This window comes from Ceratotherium simum, chromosome 38 (genome assembly GCF_057802395.1).
Source record: "Ceratotherium simum simum isolate JZ-2026a chromosome 38, ASM5780239v1, whole genome shotgun sequence".
In the NCBI taxonomy this organism is placed as follows: Eukaryota; Metazoa; Chordata; class Mammalia; order Perissodactyla; family Rhinocerotidae; genus Ceratotherium; species Ceratotherium simum.
In genome coordinates this window covers 17,571,448-17,593,174 of record NC_141937.1, presented here as the reverse complement: position 1 = coordinate 17,593,174, position 21,727 = coordinate 17,571,448, and the positions used below count along the sequence as shown (strand labels likewise).

Sequence of the window (21,727 nt, the reverse complement as noted above, 5' to 3'; positions counted from 1 at the left end):
CATGCCAGTGTAATTATTCTGAGATTCACCCAGGTTGTTGCGTGTATCAATAGTTTGCTCCTGTTTATTGCTGAGTAGTATTTTACTGTATGGATATCCCATATTTTGTTCATACATTCTCCTGTTGATGGACATTTGGGTTGTTTCCGTTATGGGCTCTTACCAAAAAAAAAAGCTGCTATCAGCATTCATGAACACGTCTTTGTGTGGACACGCTCTCATCTCTCTTGGGTAAATATGGAGAAGTGGAACGGCTGCGACATAGGATAGGATGTTTAACTTCAAAAACTGCCAACTTGTTTCCCATCAGCAGTGTATGAGGGTTCGAAACCTCACGTCTTTGCCAGCAATTGGTATTCTGTCTTTTTAATTTTAGTCATTCCAATGGCTGAGTAGTGGTATTTTATTGTGGTTTTAATTTGCTTTCCCTAATGATTAATTATCTTATCATGTATTCATTTGTCATTCTTATTGTTTTTTGGCAAAGCGCGTTCAAATATTTTGCCCTTTTTTTTTTAAGTGGGTCTAGTTTTCTTATTACTACATTTTAGGAGTTCTTCATATATCTGGGTACAAGTCCTTTTCTTCCAGTCTGTGGTTTGTCTTTTTATTCTAATAATGTCTTTTGAGAAGTTCTTAATTTTAATAAAATCCAATTTTATCCATTTTTAGATTTTACATTTAGATCTATGATCCACTTTTTTTTAAAATATGGTGTGAGCATGGACCCAGGTTTGATTGGTTGGTTTTTGCACATGGGAATCACATTGTTCCAGCTCCATTTGTTACACTGTCTTTCCTGCACTGAATTCTCTTTACACCTGTCAGAAATCAATTGACCATACATGTAAGTGCAAGCATGGGTCTATTTCTGGACTCCATCCCTCCGTTGATCAACTTGTCTATCTCTATGCCAATTATAGGAAGCTATTTTTAAACTAATTTTTTTGATTTACTGACCAACTCATGTCTGGGTTTGTCAGGCAGCTTTTACTGTATTCCAATGGTTAACGGACTTGAGGCAACAGGAAAGCAGGGGAAAAGACAAGGTGGGAGACAGAGACGGGCACATGAGGTAAGAAGAAAAGGATTAGAAAAAAACACTTTTAAAAAACGTCCTGGGCCAGCCCCGTGGCTTAGCAGTTCAGTGCGCGCACTCCACTACTGGTGCCCCGGGTTCGGATCCCGGGCGCGCACCGATGCACCGCTTCTCCGGCCATGCTGAGGCCGCGTCCCACATACAGCAACTAGAAGGATGTGCAACTGTGACATACAACTATCTACTGGGGCTTTGGGGAAAGAAAAAAAAAAAAAGGAAGAGGATTGGCAATAGATGTTAGCTCACAGCTGGTCTTCCTCAGCAAAAAGAGGAGGATTAGCATGGATGTTAGCTCAGGGCTGATCTTCCTCACACAAAAATAAATAAAAAAATAAAATAAATAAATAAATAAATAACGTCCTTTTCCCAACCCTGCCATCACCAAAGACCACTCCCACCTAATACGACCCTATGCTGTTTTGAAAGGTCACGCGTTTATTAGGTAATAACTTATTTGCATTCTCATACACCATTCATCAAAGGCATATGCCACTGCGTGTTTCTGAGCAGTGTGAGATAACCAAGCTTGCCCAAACTCCTGCCAAAAGTAAACTGACCTTTTAGACATCCTGTGCATCTTGTGGTGAGCCACGTTATGGTCTCCATTAAGCTTTCTGAAATAGTCACAACGGCCCCCGAGACTGGCACCATCCCCCTCCCTGCCCAAACCACTCTTTTTAGAGCCACTCGGTCCTGAAGCCTCAGACAAACCCAAGCCTAGAGGCTCACCTGGCTTTACTTCATCATCAACCACCTGCTGTATCATCAGAGCTTCAGAAAAATACGTGATTTGCTAACGTGATGAAAAGCAAGTGTAAGGCACTGATTGGCAGCCCATGGTTTTGCAGTAACTTGGAATATCACTAATTATTAGCTCAAGAGATAGCCCCTAAACACGAAAAATCGTAATTCTCTGAAAGAAACACGTAATCAGCACTTTCTCCCCCTAAGGCTGTGTGGAATTCAAACCAACAGTGATTGGGTCTAGCAGCTCAAAAAAGTCTGAGATACCAGAACCTCAGACACAAGAGTGAGAAGTTGAAAACGAAACACACAGAGAAATTGTTTGAAAAGTTAGTCAAAAAGGAAAACCCTGCCCAAAGTGGACCGATGCCATCAAATCCAAAAGCTTGACGTGTCTGAATCCACAAATATCTCCAAGTTAGAGACTAAAGTGAATAAAATGATGGATTCTTAGTGTAGACTGTTAAAATGTCACCTTACACGAAGTTCTCTTCAAGAAATGATCTCACTTAAAAGAGAACAAAAACAGGGCCGGCCCCGTGGCTTAGCGGTTAAGTGCGCGCGCTCCGCTGCTGGCGGCCCGGGTTCAGATCCCGGGCGCGCACCTACGCACCGCTTCTCCAGCCATGCTGAGTCCGCGTCCCACATACAGCAACTAGAAGGATGTGCAGCTATGACATACAACTATCTACTGGGGCTTTGGGGGAAAAAATAAATAAATAAAATAAAAGAGAACAAAAACAGATGTCAACAAATTAGTGCAAGGAAAATGAGATAAAACAAAATTGATTTCAAATATTATTTTTCACTTTTAGAAAAGTGTTCCTGTTGGCTTTCTTTTTTAAAAATAGGGGATGCTTTAAAATGTGCTTGTTGCCCTCATGCACGGGACCCAGCAGGGCCTCTCAGAGTGACTTCCGTTTTAGCACCTGTGCTGCTGAAGCAAGGGCCACTACACGTTTTAACCCTAGCACCTTGTCAAAACAAACCCAGGGTCTGGTCCCCTGGCTTAGCGGTTAAGCTCGCACGCTCCCCTGCTGGCGGCCCGGGTTTGGATCCTGGGCACGCACCGTTGCACCGCTTGTCCAGCCATGCTGAGGTGAGGCGGCATCCCACATACAGCAACTAGAAGGATGTGCAACTATGACATACAACTATCTGGGGCTTTGGGGAGAAAAAGGGGAAAAAAGGAGGAGGATGGGCAATAGATGTTAGCTCAGGGCAGATCTTCCTCATCAAAAAAAAAAACAAAACCAAATTTACCTCTCAGCTGAGAACAAAGTACCCACCCATTGACCTCATTCTGAGGACGAGAAGAGGGAATCCAGACTTAACTCCCAGTTAGCCATGAACTCTGTGAACTTACTACATAGATTTAAGTTCTCTGGGCCTAAGTTTGTCTCTAAAATAAGTACAATACTCAACGCAATTTAACAAATACACTATGCGACTACAACGAAAAGCACAGCCCTTGCTCTAAAGTTTTGGCATCCCTAAATCCTGTGACTGCTATGGCTATGACTTCTCCACTTTTAGGTTTCTGAGGAACGTAACTAGATATTCTAGACTTGATTTAAGATATGCTCTATGTTTTCAATCAGGGTATGAGACCCACGTGCACGGTGTCCACCCACCACCAGGAAATGGTGCCAAGCTGGCCGATTCCATCTGAACACTGACCAATGTAATCAGTGTTGTTCTATTGACTCCGTGAGGCAAAGTGCTTTGTTTATTTTTATTTTTTGCTATCCCTGAGGCTTAGATCAAGCTTATAAAGTCACTACCACAATGCTAAAGACTGCCATGAGAAGAAAAATATTCCTTAAAAATACATTATTTCAAATAGTACATCTGTAGGGTTCTTGACCGTCTTCAGATATTTCACAATCATTAGGGAAGGTTTATCCCAGGTGTGGCGAGCTGAGAGAACATGAAGAGCTGAAGACAAGCTTTTTTTTCCCAAAATTTAACTCTTTACTAGAGAAAACAGTCTACATAATTAGCCATCTAATTGCTGCTAAATTTAAGTCAAAACATATAAGATTTAAAGAAATGGAAACCACTAAGAACAAATACGACTTTTCTTTCATTCAACTTAATTCCTATCCATCAGTTTAACTCTGGTTTTTTCCTACTACAGTTAAGAACTGTACTTTCCTTACAATTGCAAAGGAATTTTGTTGACATAAATTACCCTCGTAGAAATCACAATATCCCAAGTCCTTAACCCTTCAAATAAAATAAAATTTATGTGTCAGAGTCTGTAGTAAATAAGTGGCTTTGAATCCACTGGCAGACGGGAGACTCTCTCCTCACCCACGTCTCCCCATCTTACCCCATGTTCTAATGTTTTATAGATTTCAATCCATTAGCTGAGACTATCCGAAATAAAGGAGACAAGATAAACTATACTTGATCACAGTGCATAGTGTCAGCAAGAAGTTTAATTACAACTCAGTTTCCATTTTCTCATAATGAAGAAGCATATAATCAAGTCTCTTCATTATGAAAATTGTTACAGGTCTAGGAACCAAAGAAAACACTGGTAGAATAGGATTATCTATCTTTTCAATAGAATTCCCTATAACCAGAACAGTAATTTTGGACTCTCCATAGGGAACCAGCTTTGTTATACAGGATGCTCGCTTGGTTGCAGAGGGAGTTTACAGGTGACACACCACTTTCAAGCAGCACAAAAAATTCACAGTTTTTATTAGCTGCAGTGCTGACTTGGGCATGGCTACTGAATAGGGATCAAAACCTCAGCAAGTCTTCTCTACTATCTTTTCTGATCAAACTAGCCCAGGCTTGAAAACCTTGAATCCCAACAAAAAATAAAGTGACACAATAAAGAGAGAGAGTACAATGTTAGTTTCTGAAATTTTATTATTTTAATACATACATTTCACAAACAGAAACCTTCTAAGACCACATACAATTCCATAACCAAATGTTTCAATTTTATCAACATTCTTTAACTATTTACACTGTCTTCCCTCCACAAAAGTGCAATCCAAGACATCTCAACAAGAAATCTTTACTGACAAGAATATACTTTTGAGCTGGTTTTAATGACGCCCATCCACTATATTTTCTTTCAATTACCTGGAATAATAATAAAGTCAACAGGACATTGAGATGAGCTGGGTTAGGCAGCATCCTAATATAGGAACCAAAACACTGAAGAGCACCTTCTCCTCACCTCCTCCCCAACCTCCAAGGAAAATGATCAAGGCTGCCACTATGAGACTGAAGAGAAAAGCAACCTGGAGTTACTGACCTGGGCTCAGGAGAACAGACTGGATGTCAAGCACTGGTCTTACAGGACAAAACCAAAGATCTCAGCAAGTTAGTTTTGGTTGTCTAGCAAGTTATGCATCAGATATCTGTTAGTTTTAGGGTTTAAACATCTAACAATATTCTTTCCTGATGAGTTCATTTCCCCCAAACAGATATGAAAATGCTTCTTACTCTAAAAATGAACATCTTTTACAAAAACTGGAAATTAATGACTGCTTAGGGAAAGCTCTTTCTTAATTAGAATGGGACAATTGACCCCACTCCCCAATGTCATGCCAATGTCTCTCTCTTAAGGTATAAACCCAGTATATCAACTGCTTCAGATGCAACCAGAAGAGACTGGAGAGCTAAGCTGGTCTGAAGAGAAAACGATGAGACCATCAGAAAGTCTTCTCACTAAGTTCAAGCAGATAATTTTATTTGTTCAAGGTAGGCAACTCTTTAAAATAAATGATAAAAAAAAGTTAGAGTAGAAGAAAAATCATGTTGAAATTATTACTCACTTATGAGTGGTTCATGTTATTGAACACTATTCATCAGAAAAACAGAAAATGGATCTCCTGCGTGACTAATATCCTTTAATATCCAAACCACACAAATAATTATCTTTTTTGACATATTCCAACTCCCATCGAGATAGAGCAAAGGACTTGGAGAGAGTGTGGGGAAAATATTAAGGTCGGCAGATTTCCAAAATAAGATTTATTCTTCACATCGTTGCACACTCAATTATATTTTATTCTCAGATCAGCCAAATTTTCCCTTTTAGACGAGAATGCAATGCCTTAAAGGCAAAAGATATCCTCAGATATGACACCCAGGCCTCTCCTTTTATATAACTGTGGCATCCACAGAATCCTAACTTGATCATCAAAATAAAGGCCAAAAGCAAATTTCACCCAATTACAGTGAAACCTCGTCATACTTATTTTTCAGGAAATAGAAAACAATAGACGGAGAAAACACTGAATGCATCATACACGACACTCACAGCAGTTTTAGACTGAGGAGCTTGCTGAATGCGATCTCTGTGGAAACTAAGCTTCAGAACAACAATATAAGCAGGTTTCTCTATAAAAGTTTAGGTGGGTTAGAGAGCAGCATTACAAATATTTTACTATTCATTTTAAATTCAGACATAAAATCCAAATGGTAGTCTGAAGACAAGAGACACTTACCAATTTTTATACTTGGGTACATGAGAGAATCAACAGGCAAACAGTTAATTCACAATTACAGCTTTGTGTATTAAAGACAAATTAGCAAGGGTCATTCTTACAGACCTGTTTTAGTTGCATCAAATACCATCAGACCAATAATGATTTTTTGCTTCTTATAGGCATTGAGCATCTCCCCCATTGTGTAATATTCCTCAGATCATCAAACACCAAACTAGATGTGGTAAACTGAATTACAATCATCCAAACTGAAAGGATGAAGAACGTTAGTCAGTACATTGGTTCTTTAATGCTGTGTTGTTTCAAACAAAACATCAAATATTTCATGTAGTAGAAATGACACTCACTTGCAATAATGCCCAAACACTTCTGAGAGGAAAAACAACCGTTTTTCTGAGAAAAAAATGGGATAAACCAAATGAGTAATATAAAATGTTCACATAACCCCAAATTTGGCTACCCATAAAATAATTATATTTTCAGCATTCTTTTGGCATATATGCATATTATACTTGAAATTATCCAATTCATTTTTGAGAAATCATATTCCAATTCCAATTCTATAAGGGTTTGGGTGTCACCTATTAAAATCATCAAGATCTAATGAACAGAAGGCTGTATTTTGGAAAGTCCAATGCTCTGACTAATCCAGTTACATAAATTATCATCTTTTTTTGCCAATGGTAAGGTATCATGGGGATCTTGAGAATGATCTATTTTCAAACATATTATTATATATTACAATCCGTGATTTTCCAAAATGAAACATACTTAAAAAGAAAATATTAAAATTATTCTTTTCTTCATATCCTCACAATTTTTTCCCTTCCTTCCTAGGGTCAAATCTTTGATTTTGGAAACTCAACATTAAATGGGTAAAACATGGCCATGAGCACTTTTGGGGAAGGTAAGTGTGGCAGTAATGGTTCTGAAACTCCCCAGTTAGAGTCTGTGCTGTGAGAATTACCTGTCAGAAGTTCTGACACCAAACGGCACTTCCACAGTGCAACCTCTGGAAATGAGCACTGCCCAAATCAAGCTGTTCCTGGATCCTCCTTCAGAGCTGATGAGACCAACTTCGAAGACAATTCAAATAACGGGGGTCTGCCCTCTTGAGTGAATGTCATCACTTTCATATTCATCTAGTATATTCTCTCCGTTCTAGGTCAGCTTTACTAAAAGTATTTGCAACACCAATAGCTTTCATATGTCTTATAATTTGGATATTATTTTCAGTATGAAAACAGACTGTTAAATCACAACAGTGACGAAACCGCGCTCATGTCCGCTTTCAAATATCTGTCCATGAGGGTAAACTGCAGGTCAGTGTGTGCTGCAGATCGCCACACCAGGACAGACTAACACCGTCAGCTCTCCAGGCGCAGACTTACATTCACGTGTCACGTGGTTTTCCAAGGCCCAGAGAAGATCTAAGAGTGGGTCTTTAGACAGTTAACACTTTAGTAAAAGCTTCCTCCCAGCTCCTACCATGCTCTTAGTTTATAACCACATAATCCCTTCCTAAATTCACCCCATCCTCCCCATCACCTTAAAAGCTGCATGGGAGACTCTTGGTGACAGTGAACTGCTAACTCGGACTCACAGGGTGACCCATTTGGGCTCTGGTCATGACCACAGACTAACACTCAGGAGTCGAGAGAGGGCAAGCCCCATCTTAGTGGCACACACACAAAGGAGCTCTCTGTTAAATTAGAAAAGAAATTAATGTCACAGAATGTTTCCCTATAAAAGATATGTAATAAAGTAATAATATCAATAAAATAGCTATTACTAAAGCAAAGCTTTCATCAATAAGCTTCGAGAACTTTGAAGGAGGAAAATGGCTTCACGAAATGGTAGTCCAGGTTCCCGCAGTGCGGACACTGCTGGACGTTGCTGTACTCAGAGAAGTACTGCATCCCGATGCGCACGTCGATCACGGGCTTCCCGCAGTGCTTGCAGTTCAGGCGGGCCTGCGGGGACACGGACACGTCAGCCGCCACCCTTCTGCCCCCAACACTGTCCAAGTCACCCAAACCAAAATGCAAGACTGCCACTTCTGGGAAACTGAGAAGAGTTCAGTAACGCAGCCTTTTATTACCAAAAACAGGGTAAGCAAAGCATGAGATACACAGATCCAGTATTCATCATCAGGCTGCGAGGTGAACAACTCCTGATTTCTCTCCCAACAGGCAGCATCACCTCCTGGTAGAAAGAAAATTCTAAACTTGTAAACTTCCCCACTGAAGTCTCCCTGACAATAGGAAACCCCTTTCCTTGGATTTTCAAGGGTGGCTGAAACTGACATTCCTCACCCAAACCTGCATGAAACTTTTCTGAAGATTCTAGGTTTATTTTAAAAACTCATATATATTTTTCATTCTACTCCTTTCTGCATTTGTGTTTTCTTAGATGAAAAAACAAAATTTCCCTAAAATATTCAAGTAAAATTAACAATCCAGGAAGAAGGGCTGTGTTTACCCCGAGGCTTCTGCGGCCACTCGCACACTCTCTCTTCACTCACGCCGGCCTCGCTCACAGCACAATACTCAGCTGCCAGCACTAGGCCCAAGGACGTGAGTGAGTAACCAGAAATTATAAATACAGCAGACTCTCAATTTAGATTCATTCTAAAAATGTACTAAAGTATAACCCCATTTTGTCCTCAGAACACTCCTGTGAGGTAGGTAGGAGCATGTGAATTTTAGATGATGAACTCGAGGCACCTGTTGATAAAGCAGCATGCCCAAGACCACAAGCGAGGAAGCAGAAAGGCTAGGATTTGAACCTCAGGAGCCCACCCCAGGGCCCACACTCAGCCATTACATGTACGACCTTCCTGTAACCTGAGAGAAACTCCCTTTAATTGACTCTCTCTCTGAACAACAGTAAAAGTGAGATTCTGAGCAAACCTCTCTCTTTAACCTGTTATTCCTTTCTCCAAACTAATGATTGCTTATTTTTGCCTCAGAGTCTTATTGAAGACCTTCCTTGATTCCTTAGTAGTGTCTAACACTTGTACCTCCACAGTGAATATAGTTAATTGATATTTTTTCAAAGTTAAACAGTAATCAAGCCTGTTTTCCATTTCAGTAGAGGGCCAGAAAATAAAGGTCTGGGCGTCGATTTTTTAAGAAAGAAATATATGTGGCAACAGGCTGAGTGTGGCGGGATGCCATTCTGCCTTGCTCCCTACAGATAAGGAAATAATCCCCCCGCCTCCCAGTGGCGCAGTAGAAAGAATACCAGACAGGGAGGCACAGGCTCTACCCACAGCTGTGACACACTTGTGTGGACCTGGGTAAAACATTCAATATCTCAGGCCTCCATTGTACGTGGAAAATAAGGACGCTGGACGAGATCTTCCAGGGCCTTCCCAGTGCTCACATTCTGTGAGTGACAGACCCAAACATTCTCTCACTTCCTCACTTCTTGAAAAGATAACTATCTCTCGTGTGTGTGTGGAGAAAGGGGAGCCATTTCCTTTCGCCTCTCTCTTCTCAAGAGCTGGCATTAAGGAACGGTGCAGATTATAAAATACTGCAGTGAGTAACTAAACGACTATGATATCTCATTTCTAAGGCTAAGTTTAAAAATGGAAATGTGGTCTGTGTATTAGAATACCATAAAAGTTGTCAATCCTATCGAATCAAACGACAGGCTATGGATGGCCACTGAGGTCTTGCAGGCCCATACTTCTTTTCTGAGATCTAGAGCAGAGCAGAAATAATGACTCTGCCAACCTTTTAATTCAGCCAACAGGTTATCTTCTGAATAAACTGCTAACCACAAGGATATTCTCTTTACAAAAGTCCAACCATAACGCTAAAGATACAAAACTGCAGTAACTAATGAAGTGCTTATTAGTTATTTATATTAAAAGCCAGGCTTGGCCACTGAAGAGTCAAGGGAAATCTCCCTCCTACCCATGAAAATCAGGGAATTATATTAACAAGAGCTTTCCTTTCCCCAAGCACTTGGAAATAAACCAAGACATTTCCAAGGATTTTGTTTTGTCTCTTGTGTTTCTCTGGACTTATTTGATGTGTTTTCACATGTTAATACTTCCTCTTTTCCTGATGAAAGCTAAATTTCAGACGCTCTCTTAGCATCAGAAAATGCCTCCTCTTAGCAGTGCTTTAAAGATGACAGATCTTTCATGTCAACCTCAAGCACCTCAGAAGGCAGGCAGGCAGCGCTGGGTAACCACCGTCCCTCCCTCAGAAAACAAAAGAAAATCCTGGCTGTTACAGAAAGTGAAACTTTCTTCTTCCTTTTAAGTAATAACTTTTTCTTATTAACAATATATGTTAATCATACAAAACATTAGAAAATATAAGTAAACAAAAAGAAAACTGAATAACGGGCTGGCACAGTGGTTAAGTTCGCGCACTCTACTTCTGTGGTCCAGGGTTCACAGGTTCGGATCCTGGACACGGACCTACACACCACTCATCAAGCCATGCTGTGGCGGCATCCCACATACAAAATAGAGGAAGACTGGCATAGATGTTAGCTCAGGGCCAATCTTCCTCACCAAAAAAAAAAAAAAGAAAGAAAGAAAGAAAGAAAACTAAAGGAACCACTCAGCATCCCACCATCCAAAAATCACCTCTGGGAACAGGCTGGCAGATCCCTTTTCCTGTTCACTTTTTACAAGTGGAAGCATACTATTATGTCATCTATAGCCTGCTTTTTTGACTTAAAGTAGTTCCCACATAATTACACATCATTCTACAATACCCCTTTTTAAGGACTGCAGAGCAGTCCATCATTGCTGGACCCTGGGGGAGTGTTATGACTGCTCACCACTGCAGCATCTTCTCTGTGCTCTCATCCTCCCCCAGCCTGACCATGGTGCTGCCTCTAACTCCTCTACACTCGCTTGGGGACAGAAGCCCGGGATCACCCACTGCTTGCTCTGAGGGGTCAATACCAACCTGACAGCACGGAGAGGCGGCCAGGATGTCGTAGGTGTACATGGTGCCCAGCTGGTGCCAGCTGCCGTCCCACCGCGACTTACACTTGATGCAGATGATCTTGTGCACCCCTTCCAGGCAGTCCACGCACACCGCGTACAGGTGCATGAGTCTCCCTGCGCACAGAAGACACAACACTGAGAGTGGCCATCAAGGAAATCACCTTTTGTCTCTAAAGGGGACCCAAAAATGGCTCACCTATCAATTATAAGAAACATTTTATCGTTTTTTTTTTTTTTTTTTTTGAGGAAGATCAGCCCTGAGCTAACATCCGTGCTAATCCTCCTCTTTTTGCTGAGGAAGACCAGCTCTGAGCTAGCATCTATTGCCAATCCTCCTCTTTTTTTTTCCTCAAAGCCCCAGTAGATAGTTGTCATAGTTGTACATCCTTTTAGTTGCTGTATGTGGGACGCGGCCTCAGCACGGCCGGAGAAGCGGTGCGTTAGTGCGCGCCCGGGATACAAACCCGGGCCGCCAGTAGCAGAGCGCGCGCACTTAACCGCTAAGCTATGCGGCCAGCCCCATTTTATCATTTGGATAAATATAAAAAGCAAAATAGATGACACTTATCACATAGCCCCAAGATGTCCTTCTAGAATGATGAAGAATTACTAACTGCTGTCAATGGGACATGTACCTTAACTTCAATCTTACTAAATACTCACTTCAATTCACTTTTCTAACAAGTGCTGACAGGTTTACAGTGGACACCCGAACTCAAATGACCAAGCCACAGATGCTCAAAACCAGCCTGTGAACACGCAGGACTTTCTGCTCTGCAGTCTAAGTGTGGCATACGGAGACTGAACCAGCAATGCTGGTCTGTAGTTATGGGCTTTCAGCCACCGACAAGTCCCATCATAAAGAAGTCAAAAGTCTGCCTTGGTATTGGTGGCCCAGAATTATACCACAGCCAAAACTACTATGTTAACTGTCCAGGCCTCCAAAATTGCTCAGCTATCACCACATCTAATTTAGGAACCAGAATTATAACTTACTTGTAAGTGGTTTTTTAAAAGGAGTTCAATGTCTTGTTATTTACTGGGCTCTTAAAAGTCACAACCCATTCCTCCATTATTCAGCAACATCAAATGCTTGTGAAGGGAAGACGTCTCCCTAGTTTATACGGAAGGGTTAGGGTTCAAATAACTGGGAAAGAGTCGGAACGTCCAGGATGGGCCTGGGCAGTGTGTAACAGCCACAGCTCTCTCCACGCGGGATAAGGGAGCCCGCTGTGCTAACACTGCCGTCAGGAGAACGCACGCTCCTCAGAGGCTTCTTCTTCAGAGTGTGCTGCTCGCGGCCATCAGCCAGGCCGCGGCTCTTCCCCTTGCCATGGTAAGGCCCAGCCTACTCCTTACAGTGGAGAGGGGCATGAGGTTCTTAGAGGGAAATTTTTTATTGCATTTGCTCACAAGACTCTCTCCCTCTTTGAGGGCAGGAAACATGTCTTATTCATCCTTGTAGGCTCAGTGTCTAGCACAATGTCTGCCATGTGAAAAGCACTCCATATTGTATGTTGGATGAATGGATGTTAACAGCCAAAGACATGACAACTTTAGGGGCCTCTACGTCAAAAATGGAAAAGGCAGTGGCTGGCCCAGTGGTGTAGTGGTAAAGTTCGCGCGCTCTGCTTCTGGTGGCCCCGGGGTTTGCTGGTTTGGATCCCAGGTGTGGCCCTACGCACCACCTGTCAAGCCATGCTGTGGCGGCGTCCTATATAAGTAGAGGAAGATGGACACAGATGTCAGCCCAGGGCCAATGTTCCTCAGCAAAAAGAGGAGGACTGGCAACAGATGTTAGCTCAGGGCTGATCTTCCTCACAAAAAAAAAAAAAAAAAAAAAACGGAAAGGCGACAAGAGCTTCTTGCGGTACTGCACCTCTGTTCTAGAGCACCAAAAATAAAAAGGTCTCACATGGCAGGCCCACTTGGAGTGGCCGGGGGACATTTCAGGACGCCAGTTCAAGCATCCAGGAGCCACTGGATTTCCAGGGCTTCATTTCCAGTCTCCCTCCTAGATTTACTCACTGCAATTCTCAAATATTCAAAGATATCTGGGAGGGGGCCAGGAAGGGTGGGGGCAGGGACAGACACAGAAGTCAGGTGTTGGCAGCAATGACCACGATGGTGGAGTTGACAGGGAACTTGTATTGAGTGCTTGCCAAGGGTCTGGCGCTGTGCTACGAGGCTACGTGAATCACTTCAGTTACCCTCACAGCAACACGACGCAGTAGGCATTACTGTTATTCCCACTTCAGACAGGAGGAACAAAGGCTTAGACTAGAGCTGGAGTAGCTCGCCCAAGTTCACAAAGATAATAAGTAGCAAAGCCTACACCTAAATTCATGTCTGTCCGACTCGTCACCTCCAGGTACACTCAGGCGAACGCCTGGCCCGGACTGAGTCTCTAGATTGGTTTCATTACCACTACACAAGGTTCTAAATACAGAGAATTTTAAATTTCTAAACTCCAGAGTTGTGAATTCAGGCAAAACGTAGATCCCCGAGAGAACAGTCACACGTGGTTCTGAGCGATAAAGAAGTACAATAAGAACTTCCCAATGAGATCAACCCTAACAAATTACTAAAACCAAACAAAAACATCTCTGAGGAGGAGTCCGAGAGCAGAGGCCGGGGAGGCGGTGAGGGGTGAAGGCAGGACAGGGAGTGACCACCCCCACGGTCCAGCACTGGAAACCACTGGTTATTCCAGCAGCCTGTGATCAACTCCTCTGGGACCTATGGCCTGGAACACAGCCTTTCTACTGGTGCTGAAAATGCTGATGGAAAACATGGCTGGGACTCTGTGATGAAAGAAATGATTTACACTGGCTTGCTAGAAAAAAGACTGCATGAGCTTCTCTGAGATATGGCAATAAAAACACTGACACACGTTAAGGCCCTGCCTGTGGCACTGACTTGTCTGGTACTTGATAAAACACCCTGATCTTCAGATTCTATCATCAATAGCTAAACTCAAGACCTCTGTAGTACATGCCTACCACATCCACTGTCTCTCTGCGGATGTGTATGCACTTGTGTGTAAACACACACACACCCACACACACACACACAGTTCTCAGGGCCATCTAATTTTCACCTTTCTCCATCCCCTCCCTGAGCAATACGCTCAAGATGAGGTCTTGGGCTCTGTCACACACTCTTCCTTTTCTTTCCCCTTTCTCCCCATTCAGGAGCTCTCCCACTCTCAAGGTTTTAACCATCACTGTTATAAAATACGCTCCCCCAGGTTTGTCCCAAATGCTTACTGCCAATAGCACTTACGAGACACCTGCACACAACAGTCCCAACATTCTTCAAACCCAACACACACCAATGCCCTCATTTCTGTGCCCTGAGATCAGGTCCCTTTCCCAACTTTCTCCACTCCTGCTCGTGACAGCATCATCTATCTATCTGGTCTAGACCAAGGTGAGCCAACAAGGACACATCTTCATCCTGTACAGTCAAGTGGTCCCCAAAGCTATAATTTTTCCTTTAAAATAACCTCTTGCAGATCTTTCCACCTTTCAGCTCCCACCATTACCCCCCAGCAGTCTCTCACCTCCTTCCATCTAGATTAGGGATACAAGCCCCAACTCACTGTACGTAGGTTCCACTCCTTTCAAACAACTTTTCCCCCAAGCGATCATCTGCTTTAAAAATCTTTTTTAAACCCTTCGATTCATAAAGAACATGGCAAACTCTTTATTATGGCTTGAAAGAACACCCACAACCTGTTCTCCACCTACCCTATTCATTTTCCACTCTAGACCTCTGCTCCAACCAAACGGTTTTCTGTCTCCTGACTTTTTTTAACCACCATGTCTTTGTCCACATTGCTCCCTCTCCTTATCAATAAACACCTGATGTGGCTTGACCTCTGCTTATCAAAATCTAGCCCACCTCTGGACATCTGCCTTCACGTTGGTTCCTTTGACTACCCAGGCCAAAGCAGCCACTTCCTCCTTGGAAATTACAGGATGCTTAATTAATGTACATAATACTCAGGAGTAATTTTACAGGTGGTACTAGCACTTTGGCCTGATAAAGTTCCATTTTCATAAAAGCAACTTAACATCCTAAAATTATAAATTGATGATAGGCAAGGACTGATAGTACCCAGCATATGTATGAAATTCATAAGTTTGACTGGTTGACAAACAGACTGAATGAAAAGAATTTGTCCATCATGAATTAAAAAAGAACAGCACTACTCTTAAGTAGCCTGTACCCTTGAACCCTCATTCATCCTCATAAAGAACATTTCCAGTCTTACAATGGTGAAGTAAAGGTGTTTCCACCTACTTCCCTCTAAAATTGTCCCCAAACAGTATACAAAACAAGAAAACACAAAACACAAACTTCGTCTTCCATGACACTACAAGGCACCTAGAACCCTAAACCAAAATACGAGGTCAGAAATCATATGGAGGAACGGTAAATGGTTTAGCTCCAAGACTGGACAACAAGCACAGGGGACAGCGGGACAAGGTGCTGAAAGGGAGACAGTGGGGAGTACAAGTAACCTACATTCTATGCAACTTTCCATCAAGAAGCACAGTCTATTACTCATCCCCTGAACCTGGGCTAGCCTTACAACTTATTTTGAAGAACAGAATGTGATAGTGATATTACTCAGTTCCAAACTTAAGCCTCTCGAGAGAGAGAACATGCAGCTCCCACTCTCACCCTCTTGAATGCTGTCCTGGGAACACCACGTGAAAAAGCCCAGCTGGCCTCTTGGAAGATGAAAGACTCTAGAACAGGAATGAGCCATTCTAGCTGGGGCGCCCGAGGCCACCAGGCGACCAACTGGCAGACACGTGTGAGAGGCCATCCTAACCAACCAACACATAGAATTGTGAGAAATTATAAATCATCACTGTTTGAAACCATTAACTTTTGGAGTGGTCTGTCTTATAACAAAGACTTAAGACATAAGGGATTAAGTGAAACTCCAGAAAATGAATGAGACCACTCCCTGCAACTTCAGCTCCCTTTCCCAGCTGAGAAAGATAAGACAAGAAATTGCATCCTTGAAACAAGAACAGGACGCTATTAAAAAGAGCTCTTGGAAATAATAAATATACCAACAGAAAAGCTTAAACTCGGCAAAAATACTGGACTATAAATGAAGTCAAGGAAATCTTCCAGAAAGCAGAATAAAGATAGAGAGATGAACAATAGGGCCAAAACATATATAATAAAGGATCCCCCCAACTCAAAAACAGTATTAATCTAAGAGGTCCAATATCTAACAGTGTCACAGAATTTATTAAAAAAAAAAAAAAATGGGAGGAAATCATCAAAGAAATAAATCGGAAGAAAATTTCCCCAAACTGAAGACCACAAGTTTATAGTCAAACAGCCAAGAAAGCACCCTGCACAAAGAATGAAAGAAAAGACCGACATCATGGTGAAACTTCAGAATACTAGGGATAAAGAGAAAATCTTAAAACCTTCAGGGGATGGGAGGGGAGAATAAGGGGAAAGGAATAAGAATCATATTAGAGGGCCGGCCCTGTGGCTTGGTGGTTAAGTGCGCGCGCTGCGATGCTGGCGGCCCGGGTTCGGATCCCGGGTGCACATCGAGGCACCACTTCTCTGTTCATCCTGAGGCCGAGTCCCACATACAGCAACTAGAAGGATGTGCAGCTACGACACACAACTATCCACTGGGGCTTTGGGGGGAAAAAATAAAATAAATAAAATCTTTAAAAAAAAAAAAAGAATCATATTAGACTTCACAACAGTGACACTGGAAGATAGGAGACAGTGAAGAAATGCCAAAATACTAAGGGAAAAATTTATAACTTGGAACACTACACCCAGCCAAGTAGCAATCAAGTGTGAAGATAGAATCAAGATATTATCAGGTTTTCAAAGTCTCAAAACATCTACACCCATGCTCCCTTTCTCAGAAAGCTCCTGAGGATGTTGCTTAACAGACTGAGGGAATAAACCAAGAAAAAAGAAAATATGGGATCTAGGAAAAAGAAGATAAAAAAAATAGGAACGCAATTAAAGAATTCCTAGAAGGCAGCTACGTACTAGCAGGTACTGAGTGCATAGGACAGACAGGAGCACAAAGATGAAAGGCTCCATGAAGGAAATTTCTAGAAAAAACAATTCATAAAACGTCTGACAGGTACGTGGAAATGTTTTTGAAGGGTGGTTTGGAGAGCTGCTGGAGAGTGAGACAACCAAAGTTTTGAACAAGGCTAAGCAAATGAAAATGTGAAGCAATTATTAACTTTAATAAAAACAAAAGGTGTTCCAGAATATATTGTACTCTATATAGGAAATACACTCATACTTCTATACTTCTTGGCTCAACACTAAATATTTATATACTCATAACAGTAAAAACATTAAAGATTTAACCAAGAATTGTGATATACTATCCTGATAGAAAGGGGAAGAGGCAAGAAAGCATAAACAGCCATCTACCTTAAAAGTAAGTCAATAGGTAATATCTAAAATTGGAGATGAAGAGAATAGCTTTGAAATTATGATGGTAAAAACCTGAAGAATCAGTTAAGATTTGAAAGTGCTTGTCTCTGGGAACTGAGACAACAGGGTTGGTGGGAAAAAGACAGGTGGGGATATATCATTTTTACTACAGGCTTTTTTAGCACACTTTTAAAGTTATAAACATGTTATATGTCATGTGTCCCATTTTTACATAAATCCAATAGTTTTACAAGAATTGACAGATTTCTCACTTATTCTGACCAATCCCCTAAAATTCAACTTACAGCTGAGACGTCCCCAAGTCCTTGAACGTCCCCCACAGCACTCATCAGCTCCCCAGCCTTCAGCACCAGAGTAAACGTCTGAGCTTGCAATAATCCTGCATTTCCCTTTTGTGGCTATCAACTGTCTCGTCTTTCATAAACTTCAAGATTAACGAACGCCTTGGCCCTCTCTGACCCCCACGTTCCCTCACTGTTATGCTTACAAGGATCAAAGAAAATGCACAGCTTACTGGACACACTAACACAGGTTTCACAGACAACTATTTTACAGCAAGTGACAGAACCATCCAATTCCTTCTCTAAATTTTCTCCCAGTTATGGAAAACTATACACCAGGAATCCTCTCTTCAAATTACAGCAGACTGAAAACATAAAATTACCCACCAGGACAACTGTATCTGGTACAGTGACATCAGAGTAAAAAACCCGTCCCCACCTCCACACCTCACTGGGCCGAGCCGATATATTCAAACACAACCCAGCACCTCACTAGGACAAGAAGAGCCAGCAGTTAAAATTAAGCCAGAGCAGAGCCACCCCGTCTTGTCTGCTTTTCAGCTTTTAACAAACAGAAAGCCGGCAAGGTGAATTGACACCTGTACCTTGAAGGTGACAAGGAACATCGTATTCAATCTCATCGTGTCTCGACGGGCTTAAAAACAGAGTCCCGTCCACCAGGGGGAACTGTTCGAACACCGGGAGCGCCCGGTGGCAGAGCGCACAGTTCACGACGTTCCTGTGGCTGGCACTGAGGGCCGCCAGGATGAACTTCCGCAGGTCCTCGCCCTGGCCCATCTGGGCATCGTCCTCCATGCGCACGTGGAACGTGTTCAGCTTATGCCTGGGGATGTGAGCCAGCAGCTCGGAGAGATCCAGGCGCCGCAGAAACTGCACGGGTGTGTCAAAGTGGCCCCCGCGGTGAACCGACAACCCGGCCGGACTGTAATCAAAGTGGGCGTTCCTGAACACGTGGCCCCCCGCCATGGCCTTCTTGTGCGGCTCCAGATGGATGGCATTCTTTAAGAATTCCCCAAGGTACCTGGAAGCACGGGGGCCGCTGAAGTGGGCAGGGGAGAGGATGGAGTAGCCGGTGGGCGGCGACTGGCCGGGGGAGGCACAGGGGGAGCGGGCCCCGTAGGCCGCGGCACCCACCGCCTTCTCCTGGGAGTTCTGCCGGTCCATGGAATGCCGGCGGGGGAGGTCGTGGTTCAGGCCTTTCTGGGGCTTGTTCGGTGGCCTGCACTTTTTTGCCTCCTCCACCGCCTCACCGGGGGGCCTGCCTGTGTTCTTCTCCGTCCCAGACTTCTTCTTTTTCTCATCCTGCATCCGCTTCACCTGGTACCAGTCTGTGTCCTTCTTTAGGTGGCCCTGTCCACAGCGGCAGGAACAGAAGCGGAAGGCCAGGTCATAGCCCTTCTTTGTCCACATGTTCTGGCGGCACTGCTTCTCGTTCCAGCTGCGAGCCCGGCCGATGCAGTTGAACTGGACCAGGATGCTGCTCTCCCACTCGTAGAAACACTGCAGGTGCATCCAGGTGCTGTAGGGGCACTGCTCGTTGTTGCACACCACCTTCTGGGAGTCGTCCTTCTCCAGGTCCACCGGCCTCCCGAAGCTGCAGATCAGCGGCGTGGCACAAGGGGCTTCTGGAGAGGAACATAAAGAGAGAGAGGGATTCAGCACGCAGGACGTGGGATTCCAGCTGACACCAAGGCAGAGATCAAAGCTACCATCTTGCATTAGCCCATTCATGCCAAAGGTATGATTTTTCTGGTGTCAAGATTTCTGCCACTGGAATAACACCAGACAGGATTAGACAACATTTACTATTTTCTTCGGGTATGATGATGTGCCAAGAGAATCTATTTTCTGATATTTATTATCTGTTGAGAAACACACTATAAGCTTCAAAAAGTCCAAATCTTTCACAGTGCAATTAGCTGTATGGCAGTATTTGAAGGGTGTAGTATGAGGTCTTCCTAAGATGTGGGTGTAATGACAGGCAGTTCCAGCGTTCCTTTAAAAATGAATCACTCCAGTGAACCAGGAAATAATATAAAGCTACTTAACCAACCTGTTCAGGTGGTAGCTCCAAAGGGCCCTCAGAGCCTTTATCATGGGGTTTAGGCTATCCTGAATACCAGAGAGAAGCTGGCAAACAGACCTGCCTCACCCCCAATTTTCTTCTAGAATGGTCTGATACCTAATGGCAGAGATGTGGTCAAACTAATTGTTGGTCTACACAGAACTATAATGCCAGGTCATGAAGGAAGCAGTCAGAATTCTCCTAAAGCTATAAGGATAGAAAGCAGGAACACCGAAATGTTGCTACCCTATGTAACCACACGCCCCACAAGGCATCCCAAAGGCCAAGCAGGTTCCCAGAAAGGACAGAAAACTTGTTGACGCAAAGTAGAACCCATTTCTTAAGAAGTAAATAGGATTTATGGAGGCTGGAATTCCTCTGGATTCCTGTTACTTCAACGTCCATAACATTTTCAAAAGGCCCCTTTGGAGGGCAGCACAACTCCCATTTGGGAACCACTGGGCTTGATCACGAACGTTCCATATGCCATGCTCAGTTGAGACTTTATCTGTTGTAGCTGAGAAGCTAAATGAGGACTGTGAGCCACAGAGCCCCTCAGTCGGAGTTCTGTTCTAGAAAGCTCCCCCGGGTAGCAGTGTGGGACACGAGGCTGCGGGCAGGAGGCCAGAGCGGGGTTGTGCAGAAACCCAGGTGAGAAATGAGCAGTGCCTGAGCCACAGCGGCAGTGCAAAATGCCTCTCAGTGCTAGGGGTGGGGATGCCGATGGACAGCAAACATCGGAGGGGCAGGTTGGACAAGACGACTTTCGAATGACTCCACTTTGGACCTGCTGAGTTAGAAGTGCCCGTACACCACCAAGGTGGAGAAAGACAGGACTGGAGCTCAAGGGAGCTGGAGCCGTGAATACAGACGTGGAGCCACGCGCCCAGAGATGGACGTAACAGCCCTGGACTGACGAGCTAGCTGAAGAGGAATGTGAGGAGTGGAAAAGAATCCCGGGAAGCAACGTCAAAGGCTGGAGGAGATGAGTCCTCCACAGAGATTAGTAAGGAGTGAACTGAGAATTCACTGGGAGACAAGTCAGGAGAGAAGCATATCAAGACAGTTCGGAGAAAGCTGCAAGAAGGGAGGCCTGTGAAATGCCCCAGAGCGCCAGGTAAGATCAGTTTCTCAGCCTCTGCACTGCGGACATTTTGGGCTGGATAACTCTCTGTTGTGGGAGCCGTCCTGGGCACTGTAAGATGTTCAGCAGCATCCCCACTAGATGGCACTAGCACCACCCCCCTCGATGGTGACACGCCCAGAATGTCTCCAGACATTGTCAGATATCACCTGGGAGGCAAAATTGCTCCTGGTTGGGCACCACTGGGTAAGATAAAGACTGAAAAGTCCTCTCTGGAAGGAGCAATGAGCCAGTCACTGACACCTCAGTGAAGACAGTCCCCAGGGGATGGCAGGGGACAGTCAGAGGCAGACAGGGAGGAGTAGACTGAGGTAAGAAGGTAGAAGCAGTACAGATGACCCTCCAGAAAACTCCTTCCAGAAGTACAACTGTAGAGGGAAGGAAAGAGAATGGGCAGAGGACACAAAGCCTGAGACCTAAGCACGCTCATCAACTGG

At 43.6% G+C, this 21,727-nt stretch overlaps 1 protein-coding gene across 1 annotated transcript in view; it reads right to left on the bottom strand.

Annotated features, from left to right (window-relative positions):
* Window positions 1-4,711: 4,711 nt before the first annotated feature.
* HECA (HECA ribonucleoprotein granule regulator) overlaps window positions 4,712-21,727 on the bottom strand; it is a 46,091-nt gene continuing 29,075 nt past the window's right edge. The window contains exons 4-6 of the mRNA XM_087424962.1: window positions 18,666-19,706; window positions 11,262-11,416; window positions 4,712-8,294 (exon numbers count right to left, since the gene is read on the bottom strand). Of these exons, the coding sequence (XP_087281088.1) occupies window positions 8,130-8,294; window positions 11,262-11,416; window positions 18,666-19,706 (1,361 nt within the window). The 3' untranslated portion in view covers window positions 4,712-8,129. The remainder of the gene's footprint in view (window positions 8,295-11,261; window positions 11,417-18,665; window positions 19,707-21,727) is intronic.